Source organism: Trichomycterus rosablanca, chromosome 9 (assembly GCF_030014385.1).
Source record: "Trichomycterus rosablanca isolate fTriRos1 chromosome 9, fTriRos1.hap1, whole genome shotgun sequence".
NCBI lineage: Eukaryota > Metazoa > Chordata > Actinopteri > Siluriformes > Trichomycteridae > Trichomycterus > Trichomycterus rosablanca.
In genome coordinates this window covers 8,533,063-8,550,923 of record NC_085996.1, presented here as the reverse complement: position 1 = coordinate 8,550,923, position 17,861 = coordinate 8,533,063, and the positions used below count along the sequence as shown (strand labels likewise).

The 17,861-nt window shown below is 39.7% G+C and overlaps 1 protein-coding gene across 1 annotated transcript in view; it reads left to right on the top strand.

The window, feature by feature from the left end:
- The window catches only part of scara5 (scavenger receptor class A, member 5 (putative)), a 61,313-nt gene extending 48,862 nt beyond the window's left edge, over nucleotides 1–12,451 (top strand). The window contains exons 9-10 of the mRNA XM_063001821.1: nucleotides 2,052–2,240; nucleotides 10,573–12,451. Of these exons, the coding sequence (XP_062857891.1) occupies nucleotides 2,052–2,240; nucleotides 10,573–10,706 (323 nt within the window). The 3' untranslated portion in view covers nucleotides 10,707–12,451. The remainder of the gene's footprint in view (nucleotides 1–2,051; nucleotides 2,241–10,572) is intronic.
- Nucleotides 12,452–17,861: the final 5,410 nt, after the last annotated feature.

Below are 17,861 nucleotides of genomic sequence, written 5' to 3'. Positions count from 1 at the left end.
GTCCACCTTGTAGATGTAAAGTCAGAGACGATCACTCATCTATTGCTGCTGTTTGAGTTGGTCATCTTCTAGACCTTCATCAGTGGTCACAGGACGCTGCCCACAGGGCGCTGCTGGCTGGATATTTTTGGTTGGTGGACTATTCTCAGTCTAGCAGTGACAGTGAGGTGTTTAAAAACTTTATCAGCATTTCTGTGTCTTATCCACTCATACCAGCACAACACACACTAACACACCACCACCATGTCAGTGTCACTGCAGTGCTGAGAATGATCCACCACCTAAATAATACCTGCTCTGTGGTGGTCCTGGGAGTCCTGACCATTGAAGAACAGCATGAAAGGGGGCTAACAAAGCATGCAGAGAAACAGATGGACTACAGTCAGTAATTGTAGAACTACAAAGTGCTTCTATATGGTAAGTGGAGCTGATCAAATTAACAATGTGTGTTGAAACAAGGAGGTGGTTTTAATGTTATGGTTGATCGGTGTATAGTAGTATTGTAGTAGTTGTATTGCACCATGTCTGTAAATCTGACCAGCTCATTGTTTGGTTTTGATCTTGGTTAAAATCTTGAATAAAAAGGGTACGTCAAAGTCACTTAAAAGATAAATGTGAAGAGGAACCAATGATGCTCTTACTGGTTGAGTGACTGTAGGCTTTCTCAGAATTTTAAATACCTTGTCCTGTTTACAAAGCATCACAGATAAGAGTGGATCTGCATCAACCAGACCCCACGCATTAAGGCTTCTCCACTTTTTCTTGTTTATCAAGAGCTGAATCTGCTTTCTAAAACTGTTAGTGTCCAGATTTTACAATGAAAAACACGGTACAACCTGGGCAGCATGATGTTCTGACAAGTTAAATGTGTCGAAAGCAGGAAGTGAACACAACGGCTAGGACAAAATGTAAGAAAATATGATGATAATTGTTTTCACTTCAAAGCATGCCACCACAATTGACCACATGTCCACATTACAATGATCTAACCCACACTTAAGGGCTTGGGTCACATATTGCTTTAATCAGAAGAAAAAGGGCTGCGTTCTGCTTTCAAGAATTACCCAGCATCTGTTACACATTTAGGAAATGTTCGTCCAGCTCTGGGTGAACACTCCACAACATTCATACGTCCCACGTCCTTCTCTGGTAATTCTGTATTTTTGTAAACAAAACCTTGTGAAGATTACAGAGATTATGCAGATTCTCTCTCATGGACACACCGGTAATCTCCTGATGAAAAATAATACCCACTGATGACACCATAATTCAGCAATATTAATATTCTCATACAGACTCTTATTAACTGACCTTCATCAGACTGTGTGGAAGAAATTGAGACTAATGTGTCCCAGCTGGACGAGCTTTTTATTTTCCAGATAGCATTTCTTAAACAAATAAATAACATGACACAGATCTATAAGTAGGTTGTACAAACCGGAGAAGGAATCTAATGCTGTCTAATACTGACCAGGTTCGTTTCAGGTAAACCAAATGATATACGTAGATTAAAACCATAAGAGGAATTAAAATGATTTAAAGTAGTTGTACATTAGTTGATTCTTTAGTTTGTTATTCATGTCTAAGCAAACATAATGGGAACATTATTTTTCCTTTATTTTCATTACAGAATCTACAGTATAATCTATAAATATTAATGACTTTTTGGATAATAATTAATTTTACTCTCTATTATAAGTTCTTAAAAACAATGTAAGGTTATCTGTACCTGGAACATGAAGCTGAGGAGCGATTAGGTTACCTAGCAAAATACAAAGCAAGATATAAAACTAATAATAAGAAACAGAAACAAGTTTCGTAGTGACCAGACAAAGTCCGGGGTAATTTGAGCAATATCTTTTATGTTTAATTGCATTCTTTACTGATAAAGGAAATGGTTAATAAATTAATAGAGGTTACAGGTTAATGGGGCATTTACCTTTTTACAAAATTAATTTGATTGATCTTTGAACACTATTTCTTCCTAAAACATAAATATATTACAAAATGTTACATAAGGACTTTACCAGATCACTCTGTGTGTGTTTCAGTGCAAGACATCCTGGTGCGCTTGGTGAATGGTTCGGGGCCTCACGAGGGCCGGGTGGAGGTGTACAACGAGGGCCGCTGGGGGACAGTGTGTGATGACGTCTGGGATAAGAAGGATGGAGATGTAGTGTGCAGGATGCTGGGCTTCCGTGGAGCACAGGAGGTCCACAAAACCGGCCGATTCGGACAAGGCAAGACACACACTTACTTACTTACAACAAATCCTCCCTTACATTATTACACAGTGATAGATAGGGCAGCACATTGGCACAGCTGATAGATTAACATCTACCCCCCCCCCCCCCCCCCCCCAACATAAAATACAAGTACTTTTTGATGCTTTGGCTGGTCATATCAGGTTTTTGGGATTATCGTTTACCAGAGTGTGTCTGTATATTTAATACCACTTTAGTAGTAAATTTAATCAGTTGCATCTTATGTTTTTTTTTACTGCAAACATGATTTTTTACATTTTCTAAAGCCACTTATTTTAAAACCACAAATGTGTTGTGGAAAAGTGAGTTGGCCAGCTGATCAGATCTCAGCTAACAGCACCGGCAATGAAGTCACACACTTTCCTGGCATGGCTACTGGCATGGTTTCCTCTTATTTCAGCAGTCATGAATAACCGTGGCTACAAACAGGCCAATGCAGACACATCACTTTAACAAGTGTCTTAATAATCTGGATGTTTTGTCCAGTCTTACTGGGTACGTTTGTTTTTGCAGTGATTATATTTGTACAATATGTCACTATTGACATGAATAAGGTTTTATCTGGAGACTCCTTGTAGTAATCATCCGTTTTTGTGTTGTGATATAATAATAATCACTGATTCAAAGAGAAATTCCAGAAAGGACTTGTGGTATACATCACAAATTTTATAACATTGTAGAACCTTTTATATATATAAATGAACTATGTTGGTGCTCTGGTTATTGATAAGTATTGGTATTGGTACAGTGCCTAGTAGAGAAGGAATAATGGAGTGGTGCTTTTATTTTAAAGTTTGAGATGGAATTCTTGCTCAGAGTGAGAAATAAAATGCTAATGCTACTGTAGTGGGCTCATCACCGAAATAATCTGGACCCAAGTTCAGTGCTCTGAACCATTTATTAAACAAAAAAGTCAAAAATAAATAATAATCGGCTCACTTAGCGCCTGACTAATGCAAAAAATAACACAAATTCAACCCACCAGAGCGGGGATGGAACAAACTCTGTAGGGTGTTGGAGCCTAAAGCTCTGCAGCCTGAGGTAAACAGCTGGATGATGTTCTAATGAAAATAACCACAGACAAACCACAGCTATTCGTGATCAGCCCTCGGAAAAATGACAACACTGATTGATCCAGGAGAGGTAAAAGAATGGCACAACAAGGAGCTCAATCAGACAATACTGATCAATTCTTTTCACTAAAATATAACTTTTTTGTTTTACTCTTGAACTGACAAGGTAAATTGTACCAAACCGGCCAACCAACTACCTCAACAGCTTCATCATGCAACATACACAGACTCAGCACAAAGCTGCAGTACCAGCCTGGCTTTAAATCGTCCTCACAGCTGACAACAATGATTGCTCAGTAGAACTGGGATGCTGGAAAGTGTGGTTCTCAAAAACTACACTGGTTTCACAAAATGTCAGGACCCGGACTCTGACATCTCCGATGATTTTACTTCACAATAGTTTTACATTAAAAGGTGATCGGTGCTAAATCCATGGTAGGTGTCTGCATTCGAGCAAGTGTCTATGAGTTAACACTCACTTTTTTCCACCTCTGAAGGAGAAATGGAATCCTGGCAAGCCCAGTGATTTTGAGAGCGTCTGATCTTATAAAAGCTTACAGATGTTGGTAGCTGTGAGGATGAGAGTAATAGAGGGAGACAGAAGAGAGAGAAAGACAATCGGAGAGCAACGAGTCTCAAGAAGCTCATTAATCTCACTGCAGCCAGAATCCCTAAGATGCTCTTTAAATCACTTCTGCCAAATTATTTGGAATGAGCCATACACACTTTCTTTAAAGATTCTGTGATACGAGATGATGAATGTAGATACACTCAGTCAGCTCAAGGACTGTTGGCACCCTTGGTTAAAATCAATTTTATTTTAACCAAGTTATAAGAATGGCCTTTTTGATGAACTAGCACCCCTTTATAGATGATAAAATAACTAAAGCTTCCATTTTAAACAATTGTAACATTTTGTCAGTGGATAGGAACTCTTAACTGGTTGTTCTTGGCGAAAAAACATGATAAAATAGACATTTGCTGTAACAAAACTGGTACATTTCGAACAAAATACCAGCCCCATGCTCCCAACCGCTCTTTGTTTGGACCATCTAGTAATATATAATCAAATCCATATAAAAATAATTTGATCACAGCATAATCACGCTTTTGCCATGGTCATCCCAGTCTCCTAACCCTAGCCCCAGCAATAAATGTCACTAAAACTTTAGTTCCCAGGAGTCTTTGGAGATGCTGAGGAGTTTCTAAATTAAGAATTGCTCTTAGATTTCTTGCTCTGGACTTTCTCAGCTTATTAAACATTACAGGAGATGAATTTTATTTTGGCAGAGCAAGGTTACACAAAGTACTAAATGCAAGTGGAATCAATAATTGTTACACATGTGGTTTAAAACTAAATTGGGGTGGTTAGAATTCCCTCTCTCTCTCTCTTTTGGAATAATTTTTTTCCAAATTTTCCTTCTTATTCCCGAAAGAGCGGATAAATCTGGAGCTGATTGTATATCACACACATGTTCCTGTTTTATGCACCTTTACCTTCATTTAACATTGAAATCCAACAGTGTACATGCACATATGATTCCAATAATGGTAACATGAAAGATGATTACAATGTTTTTTCATGGAAAATCAAGACCTTTATAGAAAACGTATGAAGCTGCTTCCATAATGAATCCAGCCGTTCATAATGAAGTACTCTGACCTCATCCTCCAGAAATCCACCCTCTTTTAAAAACAACAATGGATAATGAAACATTAATCAAAACAGCTGCTTCTCTCTAAAAATAGACACGTATGTTTGTAAGCCCTCCAGGAATCATAATTCATCTACATGAACTCAATATTGTTCTGATCAGAGTTTAGAGGACTTTGATATTTACTGTGATTGGACCCTCTGCAGGCTGTACTCGCTTCTCTGGGTGATTTCCATCAATTCACCCAAAACTCATTTTGAAGCCTAGAATTTTTGTCCAGGGATGAATGAAATATTGCATTCAAGGGTGTGAGTAGGGTTTTTAAAGTCACTAGAATATGAATTTAGATTTTTACGCTCTCGTGAATAGGATTCTGCTCTATACTGTGAATGTGTACATTTTGTTAATAGAAAAAATAGTAAATTGCTAGAACATTTATATACAGATATGTTTTAAAGTAAGATTGTACAGTAAGATGTGTGATGGATGCAGTAACACAGTTTGTCACATTGTATATGATGGTTACCTCATCTTATCTTATCCATTACGATTAACTTATTAATGAAGGGTCCTTAAGCACACTTTCTTTCAAAATCCTCCAAACATCATAAAATACTATTAAAAAATTTAGTGGGTTTTTTTGCCAAAAAGCACATTTACATTAAAAAATCACTCGTAGCAACTCGTATGGTCATTTACCTCATGATGTAGTACATATGGACCAACCAAAACAATTTCCAATATTTTCTTTTCCAGCAACCATTTTTATTTTTAACAGGACCTTCCAGAGTGCTCAGTGAGTGTGTATATAATGTAACAGGGTTTTTCAAACTTTTTTTCAAGCGACCCACATTTTGTCCATAATTTTTTTTGATGCAAGCCAGGCAACACAAGCCATGCATCTCACTCTCTCTGCTGGTTTACAAGATGTAACATAAAGCATCCACAAAGGTGGCATCCGCGTACAAGCTTATTTAATTATTATTATTTTACTCTGCGACCCATTTTTTCGGCTCGCGACACACCTAAGGGTCGTAACCCAGGGTTTCAAACCTTGGTCTGACATACACTGTTGATATATTAAAATGGGATCCAATGTGATAATTACTGTCATTTATTCATCTTCATTCTGATAAGGGTTTTGGTGGGTCCTGAACCCCCTAGAAAATAATCACTGGAAATAACCTCTGCAAAATGTCCCAGTTCATCGCTGGGCATTACACACCTTCCCATTAACACACTTACTCACTAATAGGGGCGAGGTAAAGTAGCCCAGTTTAATTAATGGCAAGTTTGTAGAGGTGGAAGGAAACTAGAGTACCCAAAACAAACCCACACAAAACAGGCAATAAGTAGAGGAAGGATCAAACCCATGAGACTGTAGCTGTGCAACTTTCATATTTCTCAATGACAAATCAGTGAGCGTTTCTGTTGCCATGTTGGCCTGACTCATTGTTTGATTTTGGAAATTGGATGTGATTAAGAGTTTTCAAGCCATTTTGGATGCAAAATGTCTTGTTTTGCGAAACACAACATGTTTTGGGATTGAACGAGAAGTGCTGAAGCGTTTCGAGAATTTAAGTTTCAGGGAGGGGGTGAAGGATGTGTTCAAAAGGTTCCAGAGTTTAATGAAAACCAAATGAAACAATTGTCTTTAACAATTGGTTCCAGGACTTACACATCCATCATACTGATCATGAAGAGATTCAGGGTCAGACTGGTCATGTAGTTCTACAGTCTGGAGCTGCAGAATAGGCTGTAAAAGCTCATTTCACAATTAAAATGCAGTTTTTATTTATTATATATACAGTGTATCACAAAAGTGAGTACACCCCTCACATTTCTGCAAATATTTCATTATATCTTTTCATGGGACAACACTATAGACATGAAACTTGGATATAACTTAGAGTAGTCAGTGTACAGCTTGTATAGCAGTGTAGATTTACTGTCTTCTGAAAATAACTCAACACACAGCCATTAATGTCTAAATAGCTGGCAACATAAGTGAGTACACCCCACAGTGAACATGTCCAAATTGTGCCCAAATGTGTCGTTGTCCCTCCCTGGTGTCATGTGTCAAGGTGCCAGTTGTAAATGGGGAGCAGTGCTGTTAAATTTGGTGTTTTGGGTACAATTCTCTCATACTGGCCACTGGATATTCAACATGGCACCTCATGGCAAAGAACTCTCTGAGGATGTGAGAAATAGAATTGTTGCTCTCCACAAAGATGGCCTGGGCTATAAGAAGATTGCTAACACCCTGAAACTGAGCTACAGCATGGTGGCCAAGGTCATACAGCGGTTTTCCAGGACAGGTTCCACTCGGAACAGGCTTCGCCAGGGTCGACCAAAGAAGTTGAGTCCACGTGTTCGGCGTCATATCCAGAGGTTGGCTTTAAAAAATAGACACATGAGTGCTGCCAGCATTGCTGCATAGGTTGAAGACGTGGGAGGTCAGCCTGTCAGTGTTCAGACCATACGCCGCACACTGTATCAACTCGGTCTGCATGGTCGTCATCCCAGAAGGAAGCTGACGCACAAGAAAGCTCACAAACAGTTTGCTGAAGACAAGCAGTCCAAGAACATGGATTACTGGAATGCCCTGTGGTCTGACGAGACCAAGATAAACTTGTTTGGCTCAGATGGTGTCCAGCATGTGTGGCGGCGCCCTGGTGAGAAGTACCAAGACAACTGTATCTTGCCTACAGTCAAGCATGGTGGTGGTAGCATCATGGTCTTGGGATGCATGAGTGTTGCTGGCACTGGGGAGCTGCGGTTCATTGAGGGAAACATGAATTCCAACATGTACTGTGACATTCTGAAACAGAGCATGATCCCCTCCCTTCGAAAACTGGGCCTCATGGCAGTTTTCCAACAGGATAACGACCCCAAACACAACCTCCAAGATGACAACTGCCTTGCTGAGGAAGCTGAAGGTAAAGGTGATGGACTAAACCCAATTGAGCACCTGTGGCGCATCCTCAAGTGGAAGGTGGAGGAGTTCAAGGTGTCTAACATCCACCAGCTCCGTGATGTCATCATGGAGGAGTGGAAGAGGATTCCAGTAGCAACCTGTGCAGCTCTGGTGAATTCCATGCCCAGGAGGGTTAAGGCAGTGCTGGATAATAATGGTGGTCACACAAAATATTGACACTTTGGGCACAATTTGGACATGTTCACTGTGGGGTGTACTCACTTATGTTGCCAGCCATTTAGACATTAATGGCTGTGTGTTGAGTTATTTTCAGAAGACAGTAAATCTACACTGCTATACAAGTTGTACACTGACTACTCTAAGTTATATCCAAGTTTCATGTCTATAGTGTTGTCCCATGAAAAGATATAATAAAATATTTGCAGAAATGTCAGGGGTGTACTCACTTTTGTGATACACTGTAGTGTGAAGAGCAGCAGCATTATAAAATGTGTGTGTATAGGTGTGTGTGTGTGTGTGTGTGTGTGTGTGTGTATGCATTCTTTTAAAGCAGTGAATTAGAGATGAAAGTAATTTGTTCAGATGGTTCAATGCAATCTAAGTACCACCAAATGTGTGGGGGACAAAGACAACAGTAATAAAAGTCTGACCTTTTCTTTGTCCATTCTATCAGCAGCAAAATGCAGTCGGGCTTTAAGGTGTTTATGGTGTTAAAGGTGTTACGGTGCAGAGATTTCGTTCTTGCATGACGGCTTCTGGCTGGAATAGATGCAAGATGATGCAAACTTTTGACTTCAACTGTAATCAAGTAAACAAGGGAAACTAAATATGTGGGGTTGCTTGTCACAGATAATGGTACAAAAGTAATGTGAGAAAACAACAGCGAGGAGCAATCAATTAAAACTGCCAGAACTCCACGTCTGGAAATAGTTTCTTTTGACTACAGAAACATCAACTAATAAATACAAAAACTCCCACCTGCACACTGTGTGTGTGTGTGTTTGGTTTTATAGCGTTCTGCTGTAAGACTATTTGTCTCTATACTTATTATTCTCCCCCTAAGTCAGACATGTGAGCGTTTCTGATTTCACTGAGCATTCTGGCCTGCATCCAACCATCCAGTGTCATTTTTGCTTCTCTGAACTTTATGAGAAACTCTGATTTATAGAACAGCAGGATTAATCAGCAGCACAGCGCCACATCTCTTACATTCTCCCTGCTGGTTATTTATTTGTGTTATATGAAATAAATTATATGCTTTTAACTGTGTGGAACCAGTTTGGGGAAGGCCTTTTTGCTTCCAGCAAGTCTGTGCCCCTGTACACAAAGCAAGGTCAGTAAAGACATGGTTTCATGAGTTTGGTTTAAAAGTCCTGACCTTATTCCTGTTTATTCCATCAGGATGAATTGGAATGTTGATTGTGAGCCAGGCCTCACAAATACTTTTTTCACAGTATGCACAAACATTCCCATATATACACTGATCAGCCATAACATTAAAACCACCTCCTTGTTTCCACACTCACTGTCCATTTTATCAGCTCCACTTACTATATATAGAAGCACTTTGTAGTTCTACAATTACTGACTGTAGTTCATCTTTTTCTCTACATACCTTTTTAGCCTGCTTTCACCCTGTTCTCCAATGGTCAGGACCCCCACAGGACCACCACAGAGCAGGTATTATTTAGGTGGTGGATCATTCTCAGCACTGCAGTGACACTGACATGGTGGTGGTGTGTTAGTGTGTGTTGTGCTGGTATGAGTGGATAAGACACAGCAGCGCTGCTGGAGTTTTTAAATACCGTGTCCACTCACTGTCCCCTCTATTAGACACTCCTACCTAGTCGGTCCACCTTGCAGATGTAAAGTCAGAGACGATTGCTCATCTATTGCTGCTGTTTGAGTTGGTCATCTTCTAGACCTTCATCAGTGGTCACAGGACGCTGCCCACGGGGTGCTGTTGGCTGGATATATTTTTTGGTTAGTGGACTATTCTCAGTTCAGCAGGGACAGTGCGGTGTTTAAAAACTCCAGCGGCATTGCTGTGTCTTATCCACTCATACCAGCACAACACACACTAACACAGCACCACCATGTCAGTGTCACTGCAGTACTGAGAATGATCCACCACCTAAATAATACCTGCTCTGTGGTGGTCCTGGGAGAGTCCTGACCATTAAAGAACAGGGTGAAAGCAGGCTAACAAAGCATGCAGAGAAAGAGATGGACTACATTCAAAAATTGTAGAACTACAAAGTGCTCCTATATGGTAAGTGGAGCTGATAAAATGGACAGTGAGTGTAGAAACAAGGAGGTGGTTTTAATGTTATGGCTAATCGTGTATACACACACCTAAATTTTATAAAAGTTATAGAAAAGTAGACAGAGTTGGGCAACTTCCCATGATTAGCTCCCATGGTTTTGGAATACTATGTCAAACAAACTCATGGTCAGGTGTCCACATACTTTTATCCATATAGTGTATACAAACATTTATTAGACATATATATATATATATATATATATATATATATATATATATATATATATATATATATATATATATATATATATATATATATATATATATATATATATATATATATAAAACTCTTTTGTGTCTCTCGGTCTCTATATAGGTACCGGTCAGATTTTGATGGACGACGTGGCCTGTGTCGGCACTGAGCCCACCATCCACGAGTGCAAGTTCTCTGGATGGGGTAAAACTAACTGCGGTCATGTGGAGGACGCGGGGGTGACGTGCCTCACCTAACATTTAAAGCTCTCGTGTTTCTGCTGAATAAAGTGATCCACCTACAGGACTGCAGCATCTTAGCAGCAGAGACTCTCCGGGTTCAGATCGATCCACAAGCCTGGTTTGAGCTGTGGGTCCTGACTGGCATGCAGTGGCATAACTTTGGCTTAACAACTAGGCAACGATGCTAAGCAAACCTTATGCAGAAGGGAGAAAGCAAGCGCCCTGTATCTCAGAGACAACAAAACAGTGTGTGGTTCAAACCATGTTGCCTTACCAACCGTCTTTGCTTATGAGGAACTGAATGCATTTTTAATTCTGAAAGTGCAGCCGGATGGAAACCGTGTGCCTGACCATGTGAGGGAGGATTTAAACCTCCACATGATTATATAGAGACAGTGTATAGGTCTACAGTATTAATATCTGATAGCATTAATAACAGAGTATGTGCAAGGCGTGACAGAATTATATAGAGTTGATACATTTTACTTGAATTACTTCATATTTTGTGCCTTACATACGGTGGCCCTGAAGTGCAAAACAAACCAGAAAACTCAAACATGTCACCAAAACAACACTTTACAACATCTCAAAAAGGAAACAACCTTTATTTAAGAACAGACTGACGCATGTTGTAGCTAATCAACAACAACTATGGGATGCTCTGTAGGGACCTATTCTTTCTGTCTGTGGTTGTGTTTTCAGTTCTGGTGTTTGCACTTACAGGCCACCGTACCTATTAGCATTGCACCATTACGATATTAGTGTTGGCTCCCATACTGTCCATCCCTAATGTGATCATTAATGCAAGTGTTTTTTAGAATTAGGATTTGGTTTGACGCATCAGCATGAAGTAAAAGTTTGGGTTTTCTTCCAGTCCTTGGCAGAAAACCACTGTTCCGCCTACAACATATTCATGGACAGTTCTTCTACAAATGATGTTGGGACTTTGGCCTAAAGTGGCATTCCTGACTTTAGAAAATTTACAATTTGCTGTCTGAGATCAGTATGGAGCTTCCTTGACTTTCCTTCTGTGATGCTTGTGGCTAAAGGGTGCAGTCAAACTAGCCTATTCATACTGACAAAGTCACCAGCCATAATTAATCACATTTACTAGTACGGAATAAAGAGGCCATGCCACGAAGACCTTCTACACCACCAAATCAGTAATCTAAGCTGCTGTGTGTGCAGTATATTTTCAGCATGTGTATGTTTTAATGTTTTTAGGAAATCCACAATATTTTTTAGGTTTTGTAAGCTTATATGTTTTTATCCTGAATGCCAGTTTTTAAATCAGCTGAACTGTAAGGAAATATGACGTCTACCAAAGACAACACACCACCAGTGACTTACATTCTAGAGAAGCAGCTAAGCTCCGACAACTGAAAAGTGTCTTGAGATTTAGTATAGACTTAATTATTTTAATTTGCATTGTCTTGCTTAACTCCAGTAAAACGCTTACGTCGTTTGGTTCTATAAGCCGCCTGTTACTGGACCTCAGACAGAAATATTGGATGCTTTAATTGCAATATATTATTCTTCTACGCCATTAAAGTCATCAGGAAACTTAATGTAAACAATCTATAAGTATATTTTTGTCCGTATGTTTTCTTTATTGTAATATAAGACTGTGCACTATGTAATGAATTCAGTGCTCATTAGAATGTAAATACAGATAAACACTAAACATAAATATACCTGCACTTATTGTAAATGCCACAATCTGCTATCTCAGAGAAAATCTTTTAAAGAAAATCTTTTAATACTGAACTAATCTTAGTCACTTTGTTAACAATAAAAATAAAGTACATTTGTTTCTCTAAGTGTTTCTGTTTATTTTACTAGACATGTAATCAGCAGGCTTCTCCCACAGCATGAATGTGACTGATGAGCAGTAAATGAGGTGAGATCGGTTCCTAACAACAGAGAAACAAATAAGTGAGAGTGTTACCACCTGCCAATAGATACTTAGTTACAGGAAAGGCTAATGGTTGAGGAGTATTAGTCCTTGTTATGGCCAGATTATATTCTGATGAGTCTGATTAGGAGACCATGGTGTTTTCCAGGGCCAAACTGGTCTAAAGTTAATTTTATGCTAAACCTATTCTAAAATGATTAGCTTAGTGGTTCATATGGAGGCTGTGTTACAATAAGAGCTTGTCAGTGGGTTAGGGTACCTAATCATAAATACCCCCCTGCTTTTCACCTAATTACAATTCAATGCTTTATCTTCATTTCATTCTATCCTGGTCAAAGTCACAGTGTTCGTCACAGTGTTTCCGAGAATCACTGGGCACAATGCAGTAACAAACTCCAAACAGGACGCCAATCCATCACGGGGCATTAGCCACCCCCACACAGACATAGTCAAATCATGTTTGTATAAAGACACCCGACTATGTACATACAGTGGGGCCAAAAAGTATTTAGTCAGCCACTGATTGTGCAAGTTCTCCTACTTAGTAAGATGAGAGAGGTCTGTAATTTTCATCATAGGTACACTTCAACTATGAGAGACAAAATGAGAAAAAAAAATCAATACTTTGTAACATAACCTTTGTTGGCAATGACAGAGGTCAAACGTTTCCTGTAAGTCTTCACCAGGTTTGCACACACTGTAGCTGGTATTTTGGCCCATTCCTCCATGCAGATCTCCTCTAGAGCAGTGATGTTTTGGGGCTGTTGCTGGGCAACACGGACTCCACAAATTTTCTATGGGGTTGAGGTCTGGAGACTGGCTAGGCCACTCCAGGACCTTGAAATGCTTTTTACGGAGCCACTCCTTCGTTGCCCGAGCGGTGTGTTTGGGATCATTGTCATGCTGGAAGACCCAGCCACGTTCCATCTTCAATGCTCTCACTGATGGAAGGAGGTTTTGGCTAAAAATCTCACGATACATGGCCCCGTTCATTCTTCCCTTAACACGGATCAGTCGTCCTGTCCCCTTTGCAGAAAAACAGCCCCAAAGCATGATGTTTCCACCCCCATGCTTCACAGTAGGTATGGTGTTCTTGGGTTTTTCTTCTTCCTCCAAACACAACGAGTTGAGATTTTACCAAAAAGTTCCATTTTGGTTTCATCTGACCCCATGATATTCTCCCAATCCTCTTCTGGATCATCCATATGCTCTCTGGCAAACATCAGACGGGCCTGGACATGTACTGGCTTAAGCAGGGGGACACGCCTGGCACTGCAGGATTTGAGTCCCTCTCGGCGTAGTGTGTTACTGATGGTAGCCTTTGTTACTTTGGTCCCAGCTCTCTGCAGGTCATTCATCAGGTCCCTCCGTGTAGTTCTGGGATTTTTGCTCACCGTTCTCATGATCATTTTGACCCCACGGGATGAGATCTTTACAGGTAACGAGTGGAGGACAGAAGAGCTTCTTAAAGAAGAAGTTACAGGTCTGTGAGAGCCAGAAATCTTGCTTGTTTGTTCAATTCAACTTTATTGTCATTATACAATACAGGGTTGTACAGTATAACGAAACACTGTATTTGGTTATTGACCAAATACTTCTTTTCCACCATAATTTACGAATAAATTCTTTAAAAATCCTACAATGTGATTTCCTGGATTTTTTTTACTCATTTTGTCTCTCATAGTTGAAGTGTACCTATGATGAAAATTTCAGACCTCTCTCATCTTTCTAAGTAGGAGAACTTGCACAATCAGTGGCTGACTAAATACTTTTTGACCCCACTGTATGTGTGTAGCACTGCTTGGTATTTAAACCATGGAACACAGCAGTAGTGAGCTAGTGCAATTTACCGCTGCACCACCTGAGCGCCCCTACTATTATCTTTACATTTACAAACTAAATGGTATAATCAATAGTTCCAACAACATGATATGGTGTTTCCATATTGAGTCTGAATTCAGAAAAGATGAAATATCAGTAAAATAATGAATACTAAACACTATTAAATATACCACAAAAGTCAGGTTTTGTGTTTTGTTGCTAAAATTAAAAAAAGACATTTAGACTAAATTGTCTGAAATTTAATGTAGAACAAATACTTGACATTTAAAAAATTGGTTTAAGAGGGAGCACACCTAACAATTAAATAAATACAAATTTGCTGATATTAGATGTGTGTATTTTAATTGAGCGCTGAATTTTTGTATTTATTTAAATGAAAACCTTAAAAAATTAGGACACTAACGTCCAGACTATGTACAAGTAATATAGAGTTACACAGAAAGATAAGATGAATGTAGCACATTCCCCTGCCTACATCTGGATTATACACAGTCCGGCGGCATGCCCTCCTGACCTGCTTGGATGTTTTTCAGAGTTAAGTGTAACACAGGCTCTTTATCTCAGATCTATCAGTCAGACTGTAAATATGGCGGTCGATGTAGAGAGACGAGGTGAAAGGGGACAAGACAGAAAGAAAAGAGGGAGTTTAGGGGAAGAGGACAATACTGGTTCTTTATCCTCAATGAGCCTTTCAAACTATAAACATCCATGTCCATTCATCCATGTCCATACACAGACTTCTAAAGTCAGCCCTGGTAAACACAAATACTGACAGAAAAGCTGTAGAGAAGAGTTAATACATTACTACCATTATTATTTTTTTATTATCATTTTATTTTGCAGGATTGTAGAGGGTCTGGTTTCCCTGGAATTACTGAGCACAGTCCAGTAACACACCCAGGACAGAAACGCACCCGGGACAGGATGCCAATCCATCGTGAGGCCTCGGCCAGCCCATAGACCGAGGTCGTAACCATGAATTGAATAAAGAAAGGAGGAAGGGGGGGGGGGATTTACGGGCGTAGGGGGCCTGCCGATCTAAAACATTACTGCCATATTAACATCTAATGGGATTATGACATTATGCAAAGCTAATTGGGGGGGCATCTGAGCATATCTAAATATTGTATATATCTATAATATTATTGTGATTACAGTCTTGCCCCATGCATAGCCAATCATGTCTGTACGTAGACACTCAACCGGTCCATAGCAATGCTGGGGATTGATTTGAACCCTGGATTCCAGCGATAGCTAGTGATAGCACAGCTATTTCTGCTGTTACAGTTGGACATTTAATGTGTGTTCCACGCACAAACAACAGATTTAAACTTATTGGACATTGTTTCATAGATGGATGGACAGATAGACTCAGATAGACTGATAGACTAATGGATGGATGGATGGATGGATGGATGGATGGATGGATGGATGGATGGATGGATGGATGGATGGATGGATGGATAGATGATGGATGGATAGATGATGGATGGATGGATGGATGGATTGATGGATGGATGGATGGATAGATGATAGATGGATGGATGGATGGATGGATGGATGGATGGATGGATGGATGGATGGATGGATTAGATGGATGGATGGATGGATGGATGGATGGATGGATGGATGGATGGATAGATGGATAGATAGATAGATAGATAGATAGATAGATAGATAGATAGATAGATAGATAGATAGACAGACTAGCTTCTAAGTCTTTAAACAGTGGTCACACTTTGATCAGAGTTCGTCCACACACATACACGCATTTATAAACTACAATCCTCCAGACTTTACAACTTGTACAGGATAAATCATGTCCTCTACATGACCAGACTACACTGCTGTCCAATTAACATCCTTGAATGTAAACCAAGAGAGAAAAACGAGAAGTTAAGCTATATGTGTGTTTAACTGGAATTGAGTTCAGTAAAAACAAGAACATGTTCTTCCGATGTGTCTTCCCATTAAGCAAATCACGAACGGACTCATTTTACCTCAGAGGTCTCCAGTGTGCGGCTAACATGACCTCTTAAACCGGATCGTAAAATCCTGAGGGAGAGAAAGAGGGCCAAGTGATTTATTATCCCGACAGGACCAAAAGTCTGAGAGAACAAGTGGTTTCAGGCATTGTTTTGTTTTACTTGTATGTAGCTAATCATGTATTCTCATAGATAAAATGATTTTATATTAAACTATAAACCATTTTCCAGTAAAATGTAACATTTACGAATGTGAGTTAAGTTAATTCTCAAAAACAAACGGTTCCAAACTGTAAAAGCAGCCTAACACTGCCCAACACTGCCCAACACTGCCCTCTGTTGTACACTCACGGGTAATGCAGCTGTGAGGAGTTAAGCCGGTGTGATTTAAACTGCCACACACCTACTCGTTCGTTCACTCATAGGAGCAGTCAGTCCACCTTCTGCGTGTATATTCTGTAGGTAGGAAAAAAACGGAGTACTCAGAGGAAACCCACACAGACACTTTGTGGATGAGGAGAACTTGCACCCAGTTCTGATCTTCAGGTCTCATTATTTCATTCAGTACATTTTTAATCCTTCTTTAATAGCTCTCATATAAAACCTGCATGGCTTTATTCATATATAATATTATCAGGAAGAGTTGCACCTTATTACCAACCCAGCTGATTCACCTGTTCTTTTTTTTTTTTTTTTTTTTAGCTTTTTAGGTCTTTCTAATTTGTCTACAGTCAGTACATGTCAACTTGACTGTATTGTCACTAGGTGGAGTTGTATACATACTAATTTGAACACTTGGTTTTACTAATGAAAACTGGTAGCACTGTCGCCTCACAGCAAGAAGGTCCTGGGTTCAATCCCCAGGTGGGGCGGTCCGGGTCCTTTCTGTGTGGAGTTTGCATGTTCTCCCCATGTCTGCATGGGTTTCCTCCAGATGCTCCGGTTTCCTCCCACAGTCTAAAAACATGCAGTCAGGTTAACTGGAGATACTAAATTGTCCATGACTGTGTTTGATATAACCTTGTGAACTGATGAATCTTGTGTAATGAGTAACTACCGTTCATGTCATCTATGTAACCAAAGTGTAAAAATGACATTAAAATCCTAATAAACAAACAAACTAATGAAAACCAAGTCCATTGCCAGTCCATCACAGGTCAAACACACACACACCTACAATTAACCTGAGTGCATGTCTTTAGACTGTGGCAGGAAACCGGAGCACCTGGAGGAAACCCACATGGACACGGGAAGAACATACAAACTCCACACAGAAAGGACCCAAAACTACTCACTGAACCCAGGACCTTTTCACTGTAAGGCGACACTGCTACAGTGCCACCAATTTGTGAGCAGAACTGTTTAAACAATAATTTACTTAGTTTAAAACGATATGAACAAAAGTATATGGACGCACATTATATTTAC